The 17,673-nt window shown below is 43.7% G+C and overlaps 1 protein-coding gene across 2 annotated transcripts in view; it reads right to left on the reverse strand.

Annotated features, from left to right (window-relative positions):
• DPP10 (dipeptidyl peptidase like 10) overlaps positions 1 to 17,673 on the reverse strand; it is a 436,882-nt gene that overhangs the window by 236,366 nt on the left and 182,843 nt on the right. Inside the window, exon 1 of one of the 2 annotated variants that reach the window (XM_058028116.1) lies at positions 9,148 to 9,362. The exons of the other annotated variant lie outside the window; for it this stretch is intronic. Coding sequence (XP_057884099.1) covers positions 9,148 to 9,219 — 72 coding nt within the window. The 5' untranslated portion in view covers positions 9,220 to 9,362. Of the gene's footprint in view, positions 1 to 9,147; positions 9,363 to 17,673 lie in introns of those variants that run through there. 2 annotated transcript variants of the gene reach the window in all.

Consider the following 17,673-nt stretch of genomic DNA (forward strand, 5'->3'; position numbering starts at 1 on the left):
AACTAAGGAAGACCAAGAATTCCCGGAAGACTCCGCCTATACTCCTGCCTGCCTATGAATATGCATGTAATAAATGATGTAATCCTTGTTTAAAATTGTATAAAAACCTGCTTTTGCTGTACATAACTTAGAAATCCATTTAGTGATTTCTCCAACGCGTTGTCAATAAATACCTCCTGCCTATAGGCCTTAAATCCAGTCTCTGGGCAGCTTATTATCGCCTTTTGGGGCAAAATTCGGCATCACCCTCAGGATGTGTTATCCCAGACACCTGTGGGGCTGCTCCACTGGCACAGCAAACACAGACACACGGAATTGCAACATTTTGGGAGCAGCAACTGCACCCTAAAGGATAACCACTGTGACCATTATATTTCATATAATCTCAGGTTCCTGCCTAAAGGGCACAAATTCAGACTCTTAGACAACTACCAACAACACCAACCTTCCTGCAGCTCCTCTGGATTGTGAGGCTACTCCTAAATCTTGGCGTTTTTCTCAGAAAAGTGCACGAATATCAGTGAGGCACTGTGTTACTAACAGAGCAGCACGTGTGAGCCCCTCTCTATGGCATTGATCAGAAACATTTTTAAAGGCAGTCAGCTTCCCCTAAACGTGCACTGGAGGTCCATCACAGGCAACTCTGACATTTCAAATTCCCAAAACAATAACACAGCTCAAACACTGACATTATTTCTGAAATTGCAGCCTTCAAGGACCTACCTAAATCACACAGAAATTTTGCAACCAGTCAAGAACAGAACAAGGACTTTTAACCTCCAATTTCGTAATCTCCATTCTCTTTCAAGATAGTGGAGCCCTTTCAGATGCATCTCTCTATGCAGAGCTAGGAAAAAAAATCTCAGTTGCAGAAGATCATATGATCTATAAACCTCCTCTATAAACCCTTTGTTTATGCACTACTATAAACAATCCTTTTGTTTCCTGCTGTCTATTTCAGATTCTGAGTGGTCCTCATGAGCATCTCAGTGAAACTGAGACCTCTCCACCACCTGTAACTTACTTATTCATGTCAGTATATTTCTGTCTTGACTGGGGAGGCAATGAACACTGGTATGTTTGGAAAATAGCAAACAAATACCCACAAACATGTAAGAAACTGATCCAGTGTTGCAATGAAAAAAAACAAAGTCATACAATGTAATTGTATCAGGCCTAAGCCAAGTGAAAAAAAGAAATCAAAACCATAGAGCTGCTTTTACATATGAATGTATTGATCAGCTGCTGTATTTGTTAAATTTGTGTAGCAAAGAGAGAACAGCAGAACTGCAAAGCCATACCTGTTAAGTGTTGCAAAAAGGTAGAAAAATTATAAAAGGCCTCATAAAATCAGGCCTGCTCTGTCAGATCAGTGGCCAGCCTGGCATGTTGGCACTTTGCAAGTTGCTATGTGAAAGCAATCCTGGTGTGAACAGTCCAATAGCAATCTATTCCTGGGTGAAAAACAACTAACACCTCCATAAACATTAAATCTATCCCACGAGAACCAGTGAAGAAAATATATAAACAATTTAAGAATAGAGATATTTGATTGACAAGTAAAATACTAACCAATTACTAATTACTAACCAATAAAGTAATTGGCAAGAAAGCTATCAACCAATTGGAGTCACACATGAAGTCTGTAAAACTGTATAAAAATGAGTTATGTGAATAAAAAAGGGTTTTTCATGCATGAAGAAAATGGAGTCTGGTGTGATTTATTCCCATAGTTAAGAACCTGATTTGCACACCTGCTGTATTTCATGGACCAGCTCCAGTCTGATCCAATAACCACTGGGAGCTGGTGCACCCACAGGTGCTCCTTCAACTTCTTTAACTTCATCCCAAGGGAATCCAACTCTGAAACTGCTCCAAGGTGCAACACAAAATTCATCGGGGTCAGTCAGGATTTGTTCACTGTTTTTGATCCACACTAAAATGCCACCACATGCTTACCCAACTGCAACGTCCTGCAGGCCAAGGGACTCTTCTGGAACTGCACTGACTTAGAGCAATTACATCTTTATTTAGAATTGTTATTAGACCACTGATTTGAGCAGCTCTTCCTTAAGACTCAAAACTGCAGCACACCATCACTCATAATTAGGTGGGATTATGCTCAAACCCTTGTTCTGAAGAACTCCCCCAATATGTCTTAAATGCTTTGATTTAGCCAGGCTCTGAAGCCTTAGGATGGAAAAGGGGGAAAGGAAGTCAGCAGCCTCTGCACTGCCAGGGGCAGAGAGAACAAACACTGGGGATGAATGATCACTCACACTGGCAGTGTTTGATTTACTTCCTTGCACTTGCCCAGAACTTCACGCAAGTTTTCCCATTGGCAATTGGAATTCTCTCCATATTCTCAAAAATAAAACTTCAATATTGGCCCGCTTTGTTTTTTGGAAAGCTACAAATGCTTTTCTTTCCTCCCCAAAGGAACTGCAAATTGCAAATACTGCCCCAGGCAGTCTAAAATATGCCCCCAAAAGCTTTTATAGAATCATTATTTTCCTTAAATTATCACATTGTTTAATACTCCCTAATTGATTTTCTTAGGCAATATCCTGCAAACGCCAGAGGGGTTTTATCTTATCTATTTTATCTTGGAACCGGTCAAAACTATTTACAGATTCTCTACATAAATAACACATAGTAAGTTATGTGGCTGTTGCCAGCAGTGTTAAGAAAGATTAAAAAAAGGTCTCTTAGCTTCAGCCTCAGATCTGTAGGTCATCCAATGTCCTTCCTAATGGATAAATACAGTAATTTATCATCATCAGTCACCATCAGCATTGTTCTTTTTACTATCATATATTCACGGACATCATTCGATGCAGCTGAGTGAAGCAGAAAAGAAGTGCATGATTAAAGTGGAAAGGGACAGAGTTTGAAACATCTGAGATTTTGTGACTAATGCATCCACTTGAAATGTGACACAGGTCCTGTAAGACCCACAAAGACAGTGCCAACAAGTTACAGGTACCTGCTGGCAGGACACAGGTGAGACTACCTGTGTCTTGAGATGCAATGCTAAAGAAAGTAAAGTATGTGAAATGCAAATTTGCACACCTACAAGTCCTTCCATAGGTCAGAAAAATTTCAAAACTCTATTAGTTATTAAAAAAAAAAAGCCAAAACAACACAACAAAACACAACAATGATACCCCCTCTAGGGATCATTTATTGCATTATTTACTATGACCACGGAAAGAGAGTCTGTGGTCACATTTGTGTGCCACTTACATATGCATATGATATCCAAATGCCTCCAAGTTATTAAAAAGTGCTTAAAATGATGGGTTTCAAATTTGAGAATAACATGAAACAGCATCACTGTTTCCTTAAAGAGTTCCTCCCTCTTGTTAATTGTCAAAATAGTTCGCCTGAAGCAATACTTTCAATTGGAAGATGCTGGAAAAAAACACAGATAGGGTTTCTAAAAATAGCTAATACAATAGGTATGTTCAAATATCTGAGGCTACTATGTAACCTACAGCACGCCTGCAATTCTTACTAACACAGAAGAGCCAAAAAGATTGCTCTGTTTTACGGTTTTTGATTTACTGCATTAGGTAATCCCTTTAATCCACCTGCAAGCAGAGGGCTCTGCATGCTGGAAATTCAGGTGCTGTATGATGCTGCCCAAGTTCCCACATGCTGTTCTGAAAGCAAGGCACACTGCAAAAAGGAATCAGAACTATGAGGGGAGGGTACCAAGAGCAAGAGACCATCAGCATGACCACCCTGCCCTGCGTCCATCAGAAGAGATAATTTGGGTTTGTGCCCCAGGGCAGAGGCTGGATAAAGGACTGGAAGGATCTTGGTGAAGTTTTCTGCATTAGGAAAGTGAGTTTCTGACCCTTGTTGGACACTCACCACTTGTGAATTTGAGGGGTACAGAGAAATACCCCCATGTGTGTGGTGGTGTTCACAGGGGTCCCAGGACGAGGGAAGAGATGAAAATCTTGACTCCATGTTTCAGAAGGCTGTTTTATTATTTTATTATATATATATTATATTAAAACTATACTAAAAGAATAGAAGAAAGGATTTCATCAGAAGGCTTGAAAGGAAAGGAATGGAATGGTGATAAAAGCTCCTGACTCCCAGAATCAAAGATGCACCTGTTGCATTCCACAGCAGCAGTAATTTTTGTTTTTCTTTTCCTCTGAGGCTTCTCAGCTTCTCAGGAGAAAAATCCTGGCAAAGGAATTTTTCAGAAAATATCATAACTACACATGCGCTCTGCAGACCCTGAAAAACGTGTGTAGCACAAGCTCCCTGAGATTGTGCACACACTCAGAGCAGGTACCAGGTGCCACAGACAATGATGCTCCTCAATTACCATCAGGAACATCTCACCAAAACCAGATCCTGCTCACTCCTGCCCCACAGAGCTCAGAGCAGAAGACAAGAACAGCAGTGAAGGTGGAAGACAAGCTTCAGGCTTTTTGTGCCAATCACCAGCATCAGTACACGGCTGAACTACATGGAAACAGTCACAGGCAAAGAGAAAGGGAGTAAAGGCCACATGTACTATCTGAAAGATGACACATCTGTGCCTTCCTCTAGAATCTGAATCCTGAACAACATTACAAACCACCACAGGTAACACATTTTCCCATGAGCTTCTTGTGAAGCTGGTCACACAGTCAACAGGTACTGCAAGCCTGTCATACCCCTTGCTGGATCCAGCACAGACACAGTGTGGCCTCTATAGGGTGTAAGAACAAGATTTAAAAGTGTAAGCTACCTCTATAGGGTGTAAGAACAAGAATTTAAAAGTTTTTGCTAATATTCAAACAATAACTCTTTATGAAATATTCAGAGCATAATAATATAACCTTATTTCACCATTGCTATTGGCTTTTCTTACCTACTGTTTGTGACATTGTATTGAACCTTGTTGAAAGCAGTAAGTTGGGTAAAGAGCCACAACAAAGCAAGGTAAAAGTTCCACCAGGCTGGTAAGCAGGAAAACTGCAAAGTCACTTTGGATTACGTACAACTGGATTTCTTATTTCAGCCTGAAGCCAGCTCTGCTCACAAACAGGAGGGGGGGACATGAATTTGGCCACCTGACTGAATCTTTCAAGGACTGGAACTGATGTGTGTATGTGATTAAGAGTTCAGGTTTCCTCCTGACCCACCAAGCTCAAACTGACCTGACTGGGGCAAGGGAGAGCCCTTTCACCTTGATAAAACCTCATCAAGGTGAATATTGCTCTGGACAGAAACAGCCATCCATCAGTGCTTTTTCCACTACAAGATCAATCTGGTTTTGGGAAAAGACAAAAAGCAACGAAGATAGACATAAAAAAAAATATTTTGGCTTTAGTCACTGAAAAAACAAAACACAGATAATTGTCTTTTATTCAGATAATTTTAGAATGTGCCACTTGTCTGGTGACCACCAAAACTGGTCCTGAGGCAGAAAAAGTCAACTCTTGAAATCAAGACAATCAAACAGTAGCCAGTTGTCCTTGGTTTTTTACTAAACATGTCATTTAAATGCTTACCAAATAATGTCCCGATTCAGTACAACACAGCATCTGATTTGACCTTGCCTGTTTTAAGAATAATGTAGTAGATTCTAAAATTATACACAGTAAAAAATCAAAACCAAAACAAACGAAACCTCAAAATCAAAACAAAAACAAATAAACCAAAAAACCACTTTTTTCTGCTTTAAAATCAATTTCAAAAAGACATCAGGTTGGGAGAGTAAAAGAGGCTCGGGAGAAAATGATTATAAATTTCAAAGGTCTGTCTTCTGCACACACAAAGAACAGCGAGTAGCACCAGGTGGTGTAGATCATCTGGCTTCTTGTAAACAGACTGAAGCCTCACAAAGGTAATACCTAGAGGAATTATCTCAGTTTTTCATCTGCAAAGACAGAAACATTCATCACCTAGCAAGTCATTCAGGTACATTATATTTTTCAAATATGTTGTGTCCACTGACTACCAAACTGTTGTGCCTTCTAAAAAAGATCACTAAACATCATTGTCCAAGACCCCAAGACAGTTCTTAAGAGCTACAAGATGAAAAACACTCATTTCTGTCCTCTAAGGGGAACTGAAGGAGCCACATTAACTCCTGTCACAGTGCTGAGCACTTGGATAGAGCATTCCAGAAATACAGATAATTTACAGCTGTTTTCCTTTCTGCAGATATATCACCTGAACGTAAAACTGTAATTTTTGCAATAAATATGACTCATCATTCAGCAGCAAGGTGAAAATAAATCTGGCTAATTTATCAAACCCAATGCCAAAACATCATTAGCACTGTTAATGGAAGTTGTTATTGGATGCCCTGTCCCAGGGGAGCCTTGGTTTAAAAGTACTATCAGAGGAAGTGTTGGATATGAAATTGTATCCAATTATTCATAAGGTGATGGCTGTGGATGTTTCAGTCAGTCAATCCAAGCTTTTGTTTAAAGTGGAGAATCCCAGCATTAGCCTGCTGTGATTTGAAATCCCATCTTGGGTCACAAGCCTATACATTTACCAGAAATGCTTCACCTTTGGTAGGACTGCTCTCAGAAAAGTCTTTGGGATCAAGGAAGAGATTTACACTTAGAAGATCTTGGTATAACTCCTTATTTTTTCTAGGACTTTCTACTTCTCTGCCAGAAAAGATGTGCTGGCCCTGCTGCCTCAGGAAACCCTTCTCAGAGCAGACACCTCCTTGTTATAAATAGGTCAATAAACTCCAGGTGTCAAATGCAGAGATACTACAAGTTCACACGAGCTCACTAACATGCAATGTGAAATGTGAGTACACACAGATGGATTTATTGAAGGCCCCAAGAAGGATGCACTGTCCATATGAGCAAGCCCATGAGAGTGCTGTGGGGTGTGGAAAAAGCAGAGTGAACATTTGAACCCCTTTTCTTCCTCCCCCAATGCTCATCACAGTACCAACTCTGCAACTGCAACACTGAAAAGCCAACAAAAACCTTTGTAATATTCTTTTGTCAGGATCACAGCCACATCCCAGTGCTGCACTAAGGATGGTTTCCAGCACAAACCTCAAGTTAGACACAGCCTCTGGTCCAGCCCTGCCCAGAGCTGAGTGTATCCCCATGGACCTTGGCTGCTGCAGAGGTGCATGGATGGACATCCACAATCCTGGCCTCATTCTGCACTGAGCCCACTGCAGGATTCAGACCTCTGTGCTTATGGTCGGCATTCAACCCATAGAAAGACTTGCTATCCACTAAAAGCAACATTTTGCATGCCATGCTATTACATATTGCATGATATCCCTGGCACCTAAGACAACAGGCAACCAAAGCTGATTCAACATCAACTCTAATCAAGATAATCAAACTTGGTCTGAAAAACCCAATCCAAAAATACAGCACTTCCCACCTACACTTCATTCAGCCAGGCCCACAGACAAACCAGTGGCTGCCACATCCACCACTGAGAGAGGCTGAAACTCCAGAGCACTCAGGCAGTCCTATTTCTATATTTAGGATTAAACTCTTAATATTTAGTGTGCTTTTAATTGATATCTTACTGCTGTTCCTCATTACAACCTAAAAAAGGAGTCAAACTGGTAATTTTTTTCATGCAATATTAATCCTGCTTTGAAAAGATTTCCACCTCCAACAACAATTGCCAATTCAACACCTCTGAATTGAATATAAAGAAATAGAGATTGGTTAAGTTCAAGTACTTTTTATTACATCTAATAGCAGTATCCCTCTAAAGGAAAACAATGTCCTTGAAATTTATGAGCTCCATGAACCTCTGAGCCTATTTAAAATGATCTTCACTTTTCCATAAATTCTACTATTTAAGCACTGGAGGAAGTTACCCATCTATTTCAGATCATGTAACTTAGGCAATTAATTTATTCAAGAAGGATCAAATGGATTATTTTACCAGCATTACACGAAAATGTGCCATAGTGCATACATTTTTTGAGCAGGGAGCAGAGCATAAATTTATTTAAATGAATGGGTTCAGTGATTCTGGACAGACTGAGCGTGCAGCCTGGCTGTGCTTGCAGGACTGGGTACCGGGGCTGGCTAAAGCAGATCTGAGCCCAGCAGCTTCCACTGCTGCCGCTTTTCACCCAATGCCAGTGTGCCGAAGGAAAGCTCAGCTTTGGATGGATGTGGCAAAGAATGAAAACGTGAAATGCAGCTGCCCACGTCCTGCCAGCCCGTTCAGCGAGCCGGAGTTCCGAACCAAAAGCGGCGCGCACGGACAATGTGGTGATGTGCAAAAACCCCTCCGCTGGAGTTGGCGTATTTTAAGGTGGCTTAAAGGGGGAGAGGGAAAGCTGAGCGCTGCCGGGGGGCTCTCCCGCCGGTACCGAGGGCAGGAGCGATGCTCCGGCTCCGGCACGACCCCCGCCTCGCCCCGGCTGCCGGCGGCTCCCCCGGGCACAGCCCCATCCCTCCCGGTGCCTCCGATCCCGCCGCCCGGGAGCATCGGGCGCAGCGATCTGGTGATGAAAACTTCGATTTTGTGAGGATGACATCCAAGTTCGGCTCCTCCCCGGTACCATGTCTCATACGCCGCCCGAGACCCGAGGCGAGCCGGTGCCGAGAGACACCGGTACCGAGAGCATCCCGCCAGCCCCAGCCCCGCCGGCCCACGGGGCGGCACCGCCGGGCCAAGGGGACGTGACCGCCGCCCGGCCGCTGCCAGAATCCCCCCGGGGAACCTCCCCGGCCTCGGGGCCGCTCCGAGCGGAGCGGGCGGCGATGAGGAGCGCCCCGCACCGCCGGCCAGCCCGGCCGCTCCCGCGGTGCCACCGCGGCTCCCGCGGCCGGGGCAGCATCCCCCGCACCGAGCGGCTCCCCCGCCGCAACTCGCGGGCAAGCGGAGCGCAAACTACTGCGGGAGCCGCTGCTGACCGACATCCCAGCCCTGGTGCGGGTCCGGACCGGGCTGGGTGCCCTCCGGGCGGCCCCAGCGCATTCCCGAGGCAGCTCCGCGGGGCTCCCTGTTCCCCCCGGCCGAACCGCCCCGAGGGCGCCCGTGTCCCCCGTCTGCCTCCCGCACACTTTTCTCCAGCTCCGCACAACTTCTCCGGGACGGCGGCCGCCCCCTCCCCGTCCATCCCCGTCCATCGCCGTCCATCCCCGGCCCCTCGGCGCCTCCCGCCGCGGGTCGCACCTGGTCGGGCTGCGGCGGCGGCGGGTTCCCCCTGCCGCCCGGGTGCGCCGGCTGCTCCTTCATGGCTGTCATCGCAGGGGCTCGGCGCGGCGCCTCTCACTGCTGCTGCGGCCCCGGGCACCCCTCCCTCGGCGCCAGCCGCATGACACCAGCCTCCCCTGGAAGTGGCGCGGCGGAGGAGGAGGAGGAGGAGGAGAAAGAGGAGGACGGGCGGGGGGCGCGGAGCCGCCGCCGCGGCAGCGCCGCTACCGCAGTGCCCGGCGCGCCGGAGCTCAGGGGGCGCCCGGCCCCGCCGTGCCCCGCACCGGGGGCGGCCGCGCAGCAGCGCCGGGCACCGCGGCCGCGGAGCGCCCCGAGCGGGCACGCTGCGCCCGCCCGCCCCGCTCCCCCCGCTCCGCCCGCGTGGGCCGGCCCGCCGCCGCCAGCAGGTGTCACAGCCGCTCCCGCCGGCCCGGGAGAGACCATCCGCGCCCCCGCCACGGGGGCGTCGCTGCCGGCTGCGGCCGAGCCGCCGAGACCGCCCCGCGACCGCCCCGCCGGGACCGGCCCCGCCGCTGCTGCTGCTGGAAACAGCAGAGGGGATAAAGGGGAGGAAAGGGTGAAGGAGAGCGGCTACGCTGCTCGCTTGCTGAAACGCTTCTGGTGCCAGGGAGCGCCGGACTCGCCGGCAGGGCAGGAGCTGCCCCGCCGCTGTCCAGCCCCTCCAGGCGCTTCAGCAGCGAGCGGCCAAAGGCGCATCCCCGGCTCTGCGGAAGGAATGTTGCCAGCCCCGGACTGGGAGGCTCGGTATGGGGCATCACAACCCTGGTTTGCGCCAAGACACTCATTTTCTAAAGCCCAAGGTTTTGAAAGGGGTTCCAAGGACGGTTTTAGCTGAACTTAGCACAGGAGGTCCTGATATGGAACTGGGAAAAATGGGAACATCAGGGGAGACCATAGGGATCCAGTTTAGCCTGTGTCCATATCATCAGGTCGCTTCAAGGGGTGTTCTATGTAAGGATGAATGAAGGAGACCATCGCCAGTTTGATTGTAACCATCAAGAAGTAAATGGCTGAACTGTGAAGACAGATGCTGACTCAAGACATAGTGAACACAAGTCTTTGTAAGAGAAAAGAACCTCAAACCCAGGCAGGTGGAACACCCAGGCTTGGGCTGGGCTGCCTGGTAATTCTGGTTGGTTTCAAGCCCCATCACTCAGGAGGAGGCGAGCACAGGACTGTGTCCATGCAGGAGATGGAGCACTGGGATGGGAACGTGTGGATGGCAGGAGAGAGCTCCAGCACTCTCAGTCAGCCTGGGTCTCGGGAGCCTGAGAGAGAGAAGGAAAGCTGTCAGCACATAGTGAGAGGAGCTTTTGATCATTTTTAATATATTTTTCATCAAACTTTACAAGAAAGGTCGATTCTGACTGGATGGTGAGCATAATTAATAGCAGTGACAGAGATCTAAGATTTCAGCCTGTGGTGGGAACTGTTTCAAAAGGGACAGGAAGATGACATGGGACTGAGGAACTACACACCAGGCAGCCACAGAACAGAGAGAACTGAGTGTTTCCACCTTCCACTATCACCCATTGCTGTGTTGACTCTTCCACCAGTCAAGAGGCACAAAAAAACCTAAGGAAATTAACTTTGCAAGCATCTAGACAAAAACTAGATGATGACTAATAGCCACCATTAATTTGTCAAGAGTTTATCACATCAAACAAACCTAATTTCTTTATTTAACAGGCTAACAAGCCTGTCAGCAGGAGAGCAGTGAATGTCACCTAGATTGACTCACAGGGGCTTCCAGCACTGTCTTCCAGGACAGTTTCATCTGGTAGAGAATAATATCATCTAAATAAAACTAAAATATCCACAAAACTATTTTCCAGCATCATTTTCATTTGCTCCTGCCAGTGCTGGCAGGGCAGCTGTTGAATACAGGAGCCAAGGCCAGGGAGTGCACAGCAGCACAGACATGTAGCAAGGAGAATCAGAAGTGTGGCAAGCACATGCTCTAAAGGAAAACAGAAAATAACCTGGATTAGTTAGTCTTAAGGAAAGAAAACTGGGGGCTGATATGGAAACTATGTTCAAGTGCTTAAAAGGTGCTAGCAAAGAATGAAAATAATCTTTGATTATTGTCTAAAAGTATATCTGGAGTGACATGATTGATGCCTGGAGTAGGAGAACTGTCTAAATTAACTGACTCAATCTCTTCTTGTTGCTGACTTTATGATCCCTCTCCAGCAAAACACTGAGGGCCAACACAGCCCCCTGCATGAGACCCAAGTACAAGACTGTTCTCACTGCACAGCTGCTTTCTCTCAGCTCAGGAATCAACATCAGAATCCTGAGTTCCTGTGCTTCTCTTGACACCATTTCTTCCCTTACATATCTATTTATCTCCCTTTTACATATCTATTTTCTCTCTCATAATTTCCCATCCCAGCTGCTGTCAGCCCTGTCCCTTTACTTCCTTGCCCTCTGCTGCTGTCTCATTTTGTTTAACATTTGCACCATGCAAAGAAAAAGCAAAAAGGGCAGCAAAGATGGCATCCTGTGCACTCCCATGCCTATTGCCCTGCTTTACTTCCACAGAGCAGCCTTCACTGCCTTCGTTTTGGCTGCATTCTTTAGGACCTGGGGTCTTGTTTGCTCTGAGCAATGTGTAACACAGGGAGACTCAGATTTTGCCTGTGGCCTCTAGGTGCTACAGTAATACAAATAATAAGTCTTAGAAGCAGACATGTTCTGATTCATGCTGTTTATGGCACAGGTCTATTGCTACTCAGCTAATTATTGGGCCCTCATCAAAGCTGAAGAACTCTAATGATTTAGGGTTTGAATAGGCATGTTTCAATCAAAATTACTTTTAGCTTGTTTTCAATAAGACCCATTGTGATGGAGTTCCACTGTTAATCAAGAAGGAAAAAGACATCAGCAGTCATTTAGCTGAAGCTTGGTTATTCATCAACAATATATTCACTGTGAGGTTTTATCACTCTAATGGACTGAGATATGCAGCACAAGCTTCACAGAGGTTGTGCGTGCTGACTTGGGTTTTCATAAATCAATTAGAATTATGGGAAAAAAAGTATTTTGGGGAAAGACTTTGGGAATTGGCTGTATACACAATGATTCTTATTTAAAGCTTCCTAAAATCGAGGCTAATACTCTTATTTACAGCACTCATTCTTAGCTTTCATCAATAATTCTGAATGTTGGTTCATTGGTTTATAGTATTGATGCTTTGGTGATATTTAATCAATTCACCAGTTTTCACTAATGCCCACACCAACTTTTATTTAGGACTTTTTTTGCAAATTACTGCTTAAAAGTTGTTTGACTGGGCTGTTTAAAGGAACAGACATTTTTCAGCCATTAATAGGACATATCTTTGAAACTGGAGGCTGGTACTGAAACTGCTGCCATATGGTTCATGCAATTAAGTTGTATGGTGTTTATGGTGGTCCTTGTACCATTTTCACCCAAACACCTCATGGTATCACCAGGAAAAGCACCTAAGCCCTGGGTAAAATAGCTGCAGAAAGCCATAGAATTGTGGTCTGGATCAGTTCTTTTACATTAATCCACCTTTCAATGCCAATTTTATGTTACGGACTCTTTGTAACTTCCTCCATCTTCTCACATGAGATTTGGGTGCATGAGTCAAAACACAACATGATTATTTTATCTTCCACATAAGCTGAATATCAGCTCCATCAGAGCATTATCCAATCATTGCAGCTTGCAGCACACCATGACTCAACCACACATATGTTCTGTTGACACAGCAGACTAATGTGCAGTAAAAATTTTGGACAGAAAGCCAGGAAACTGTTAGAAAAGGGGCCAGACATATGTGAAAAAAGAACACAGCACAGGATGCCACATGCAAGGGCAATTGTACCTTTTGTCCCTGAAGGAACCCTAGGGGGGTTTCACTCTCCTGGCCCGTCACCCTTCAGGTGAAGTTGGTGCCAGGTGCCAAAGGCTGCCCAGGTGTGCCAGGTGTTAATCCCTGCAGAGCCCTGGGACAGGGGCTGGGAGCTGCAGGACAGACAGAAATCCTGGTGGTGATAAAGCCCTGGTGATGAAGAGATTTCACTGCCCTGTGTCAGCAGATGCTGCTCTGCAGCAGCCGCCACAAAGAAGAGCACACTGGCACAGTGCAGGTCCTGGCCCTTGCTCTGGCAGACAGCTTTGGGTTCTGCTGCTGCTCCAGTGGTGGAGTTTCAAAGAACAAACCCACATCAGTTTTGTTTTCTGTATATTTTAGATGGCTCTCTTTACTGTGCAATTGCAGTGAAGGTGTAAATACTTCCTATTTAAAAGCACTCCCATAAAAATAAGAAGCCACTTATACCCTTTACATCCAGCTGAGCCATTCCTACAAAGAGTGTCTGGGGTTTTTTTATGATCAAGTCAATTGGTAGAGCACTAAGCCAGGCAGAGTCCAAGAAGAGTTTAGACAATCTCCTCAATCCTCTAGAGCACACAGTGTGACTCCTGGGGATGGTTCATGAAGGGCCAGGAGATGGATTTCATCATCCTTGTGGGCCCCTCCCCACTCAGGTTATTCTGTCATTCTTTCATTCTGTAGTTGAGATTAAGACTGCCAATCACATCTAGCCAAGATTTTCAGCACTCAGGCTCTTAAAACTGAGGGGAAAAGACTCTCATCACATCTCCCACAGCCTCTGTGCAGTCCAGCTGATGACTGTATGAAAGCTGCAAGGTCATGGCTTGAGTGCTTGTCAATAGCTTTTTCAAATCAAATCTTATGAATAAACTCTGATTATGGATTTCTGATTCATTTTAAAGCTCTGGCAACCAGGCTAAAAAAAAATCCTTGAAATTATAAAGGTGAATTTAAAAATCAAACAAATGTCACCAAAACCCAAGAAAAGTTAAGATGATTGTTCCTCACTTGTGTTTTAAGTGGATTTGTGGGCTTGCAAAAACTAAAGATAGTCCTCCAGAAGAAAACCACTATGAGTCACATAAAGCTGAAAAACAGATTGTGATTTTGTGCAGAATGCTTTTTAAATTATGACTTTAAATAACTGAATATTTGAACTTTGCTTCTTAAGAAATTCTTTGATAGAGGGAAAATTCCAGGCACCTTCTGTATTTAGAAACATATTTCATTCTAACACATGCTTCAGTGAAAAGCTATTTTCTTTGTGAATAAATTGTACTCATGTTTTTCTCTCCTTGTCTTGTTTTAGATAAAACAATCAATGCAAACACTGAGTTAATACAAATAAATGCAAATATATTCCAGCAGGAAAGTTACAAGACTTATTAAAATACACATGCAAATATGTCAATGAAAGTACAGAGAACAAGACCAAGTACAGATGAAAATAACTCTCATTATCCAACAAACAGCATATTCCAACAATAGTTCAAAGTTCAAAGGGCAGGCCTATCCTACTCCCAAAGTCTCCATGGGCCAACTCTATCCAAATGTATTAAGGGAACTTAAATCCTTATGGCAGCTTCCAGCAAAAGATCCAGACCTCACAAGCAATTCACTAACATGAAACAGCTACAATATAAATAATAATACAATATAGAACTACTCTTGCTAATCACTAACACTGTTTTTACTCAAGAAAGCAGTTATACAAATCATAGAATAGGCTGGGAAGAGGCAAGACTAGATCTTAGATTTTGAAACAGGCATTTCCCATACTCTGACTATTGCGCTGTATCTTTAACCGGGCAAAAGTTACTCTAAGAGCTCCTCACCCATGAAAATCTGTTACAGCAGAGTTTGCATGTAAAAGCTCTCAGCTTACTTTGTAACTCTTCAGAAGACACACCTGAAACTGAGGGAGAAAATAGTACAATTTGTAGTCAAGACCAGCCTGTACAGTTAAAAAAAAAATTAAGGTTCACACCTTTAAAATACTCCTAATGAATATTTCTAGTAAAATATATGAATCCATAAATACTGTGTAACCATATATTTTCAAATCTGTCAACATTTTACAGATTAAATAAATTCAAATTTGGTCAACAACTGACTGGTCTGGGAACTCAGAATTCTCCTTTTAACCTATTAATATAGGTACACAGCAGAAATATGTCTAGAAAAAAACAAAAAGATCACTACAGTAGCCTCATGGTCAAAACCACAAATGAGAGGCTGATTTCTTTTTCTCCTTGATAGTTGTCACACGGCTGTTCCTCAAAGAACTTCATCTGCATGGATATTCTGTGACAGCAAATGGAAGATCCCCTATCAGTGGTGAACAACTGATAAAGAACTGAGATTAATATGCAGGCCCAGGTTATGACCTGAATCACAGCTCACAAAAATGCAATTGGCCTATTCAGGAATCCAAGATCTCCTTGCTGCTCCTGGAAGACTTGTCAGATTCAGATATTTAACCGTGAGGGATGCAGGAAGCAAGTGGGATGTTAAACAGAGCCTCCACAGATTAGGCACTTATTACTAAAAATCACCCAGATTGAATGCTTAAATTAATTTGAGCCGGAGAGAAAACATCCTAATACCAATAGAAATTATTATCTTCTCCTATTCTAAAATCTTGTAGAAATCAATATAATTCCTCTGACTCTTTTGATCAAAATTCATTTTTGTAGGCTGATTTTCCTCTGAAGTATTTTCCATACAGCTCCAATTCACTGTACAAGTAAACCAACAACCCTCATGATGCTGACAGGGATTAAACACCAAATTTCTGTTGAGAATTGTTTTCCTTTGAAACAGAGATATGACTACATGCACTTAAATTATGCTGAAAATTACAAAAATCTTCTAACATTGCACACTTTGGGTTTAAAAATGACAACTTCACTGGCCACCATAATTCTAGGATGCTTTAAAACACTGAGGGGAAACAATGGAGAACAGCAGTGCCTGTTCTCTGTTCAATACTTTTATTTCTGATTAGCAGTCATTGGATAGAGCAGATCTTAGCATGCCAAAAGACTTATGACTACATCAAAGGGAAGGAGAAGAGGTTTTGTGTGAAAATGGACAACCGAGCTTTTTTCCATGCTGTTACTGCAATATGAAATGGGGCTGCCACAGAACTTTGTGCTAAGAGCCTGCTCATCACTGCTGATGTTACATAATGAAAGGCATCAGACAGTTGTACAATAATACATACATCCATTATCCAAGATTTGTGTAATACCTTTTCCTTCCCAAAGGATCTGAAAATGTTTTACAAACTGATATACAAATTATCCACACAGAAAGCCATTCATCCATCAAGGAAACACAACTACAGCCCAAGGCAAAGCAGAACAACTATGTGAATACACACACACACAAAAAAAAACCTTTAGTAAATGAATGAAGTATTCTCCAGTCAAGGCTGTGAGGAAAATATTAAGTATACAATATGTGAATGTAAAAGAATTAGAAGGAATTTTGCTTTTATAATGCAAATTCTTCAATAAAATACTGTAAGATCTCTCTTGGACATTGGCAATTGCAACATTAAGTGAAATAAGCAAATATTTAAGAATATTAAGTATAGCAATAAGTTCTAAGACTAGTTTATTGACTATTATTATTACTTATGTCTTCCTTCATGTTTCCAAATACTGTTGCTAGATTTAAAAAAAAAAAAATCTGTTGATGTAGTCTATCCCAGAAACAGAAGTATCTAGAAAAGAGAGGAATGATTAGAAGACAGTACCTTACTCAGCAATAGTCTGCTCAATTCCTATCAGCACAAGTTAATGCAACCAAGTGTTTCCAAAATAAAAAACATCACCCAAAATGAACCCAGCATTTAGACTGCATTATGGCTGAACTCTCATTTCAGTCCCACATGTGATTATGGTGACCAGACATTTCATTTGGATCTTATTCTGAGACTTTTCAGCTTGGCAGTCACTTCAGCACTTCTGCTCAATGAAGAAGGTGGCAGAGACACTTGAGGGTACTTGAAGTCATGGAGTGTGATTTGAGGCAAAAGAGAGCTCTTTCCCTCTCAGTACTGGTACCAAGAATCTCTAATTAGAAGCAAAGTGTTCAAGGAAAAATGCAGGCAGTGGGAAAATAATCCAGCTGAAGACTTAGAAGGAGGCATTGAGAAGTGTTACAGAAAGTTTTGGATTATTTTTAACTTTGAGAACTGGGCACAAACCTCACACTTCCCAAGTGTGCTGACAGTGTCCTCTCAGGAGACTTACACAGGAGCACATATTGACACACAGATACTTTGATTCCAAATAAATACCTAAAACCCAGCCTCAGCACCATTACTCATCTGGGAGCTGCATTCAGAAACCCTCTTGAGGATTTCGACAGGCTATTGGGCAGGAGAGGCAGATAAAGAATTGCTGATGCTTCTAACCCTGGAGAATCCAGGAGGTTTGAGAAAAATAAAATGCTATTAAGGAGAAGAGCTATCCTTCACATTGCACCCCTAAGCTAGGCTGGTACAAAAAAAACACAGAGATGGGCAAAAAAGAGGGATATTATAAAAGTCTGAAATTCTCAGGCCAGCTATTTGCTTGGGAAATTAAAGCAGAATTATAGGAAAA

The sequence above is a fragment of the Melospiza georgiana genome, chromosome 7 (assembly GCF_028018845.1).
Source record: "Melospiza georgiana isolate bMelGeo1 chromosome 7, bMelGeo1.pri, whole genome shotgun sequence".
In the NCBI taxonomy this organism is placed as follows: domain Eukaryota; kingdom Metazoa; phylum Chordata; class Aves; order Passeriformes; family Passerellidae; genus Melospiza; species Melospiza georgiana.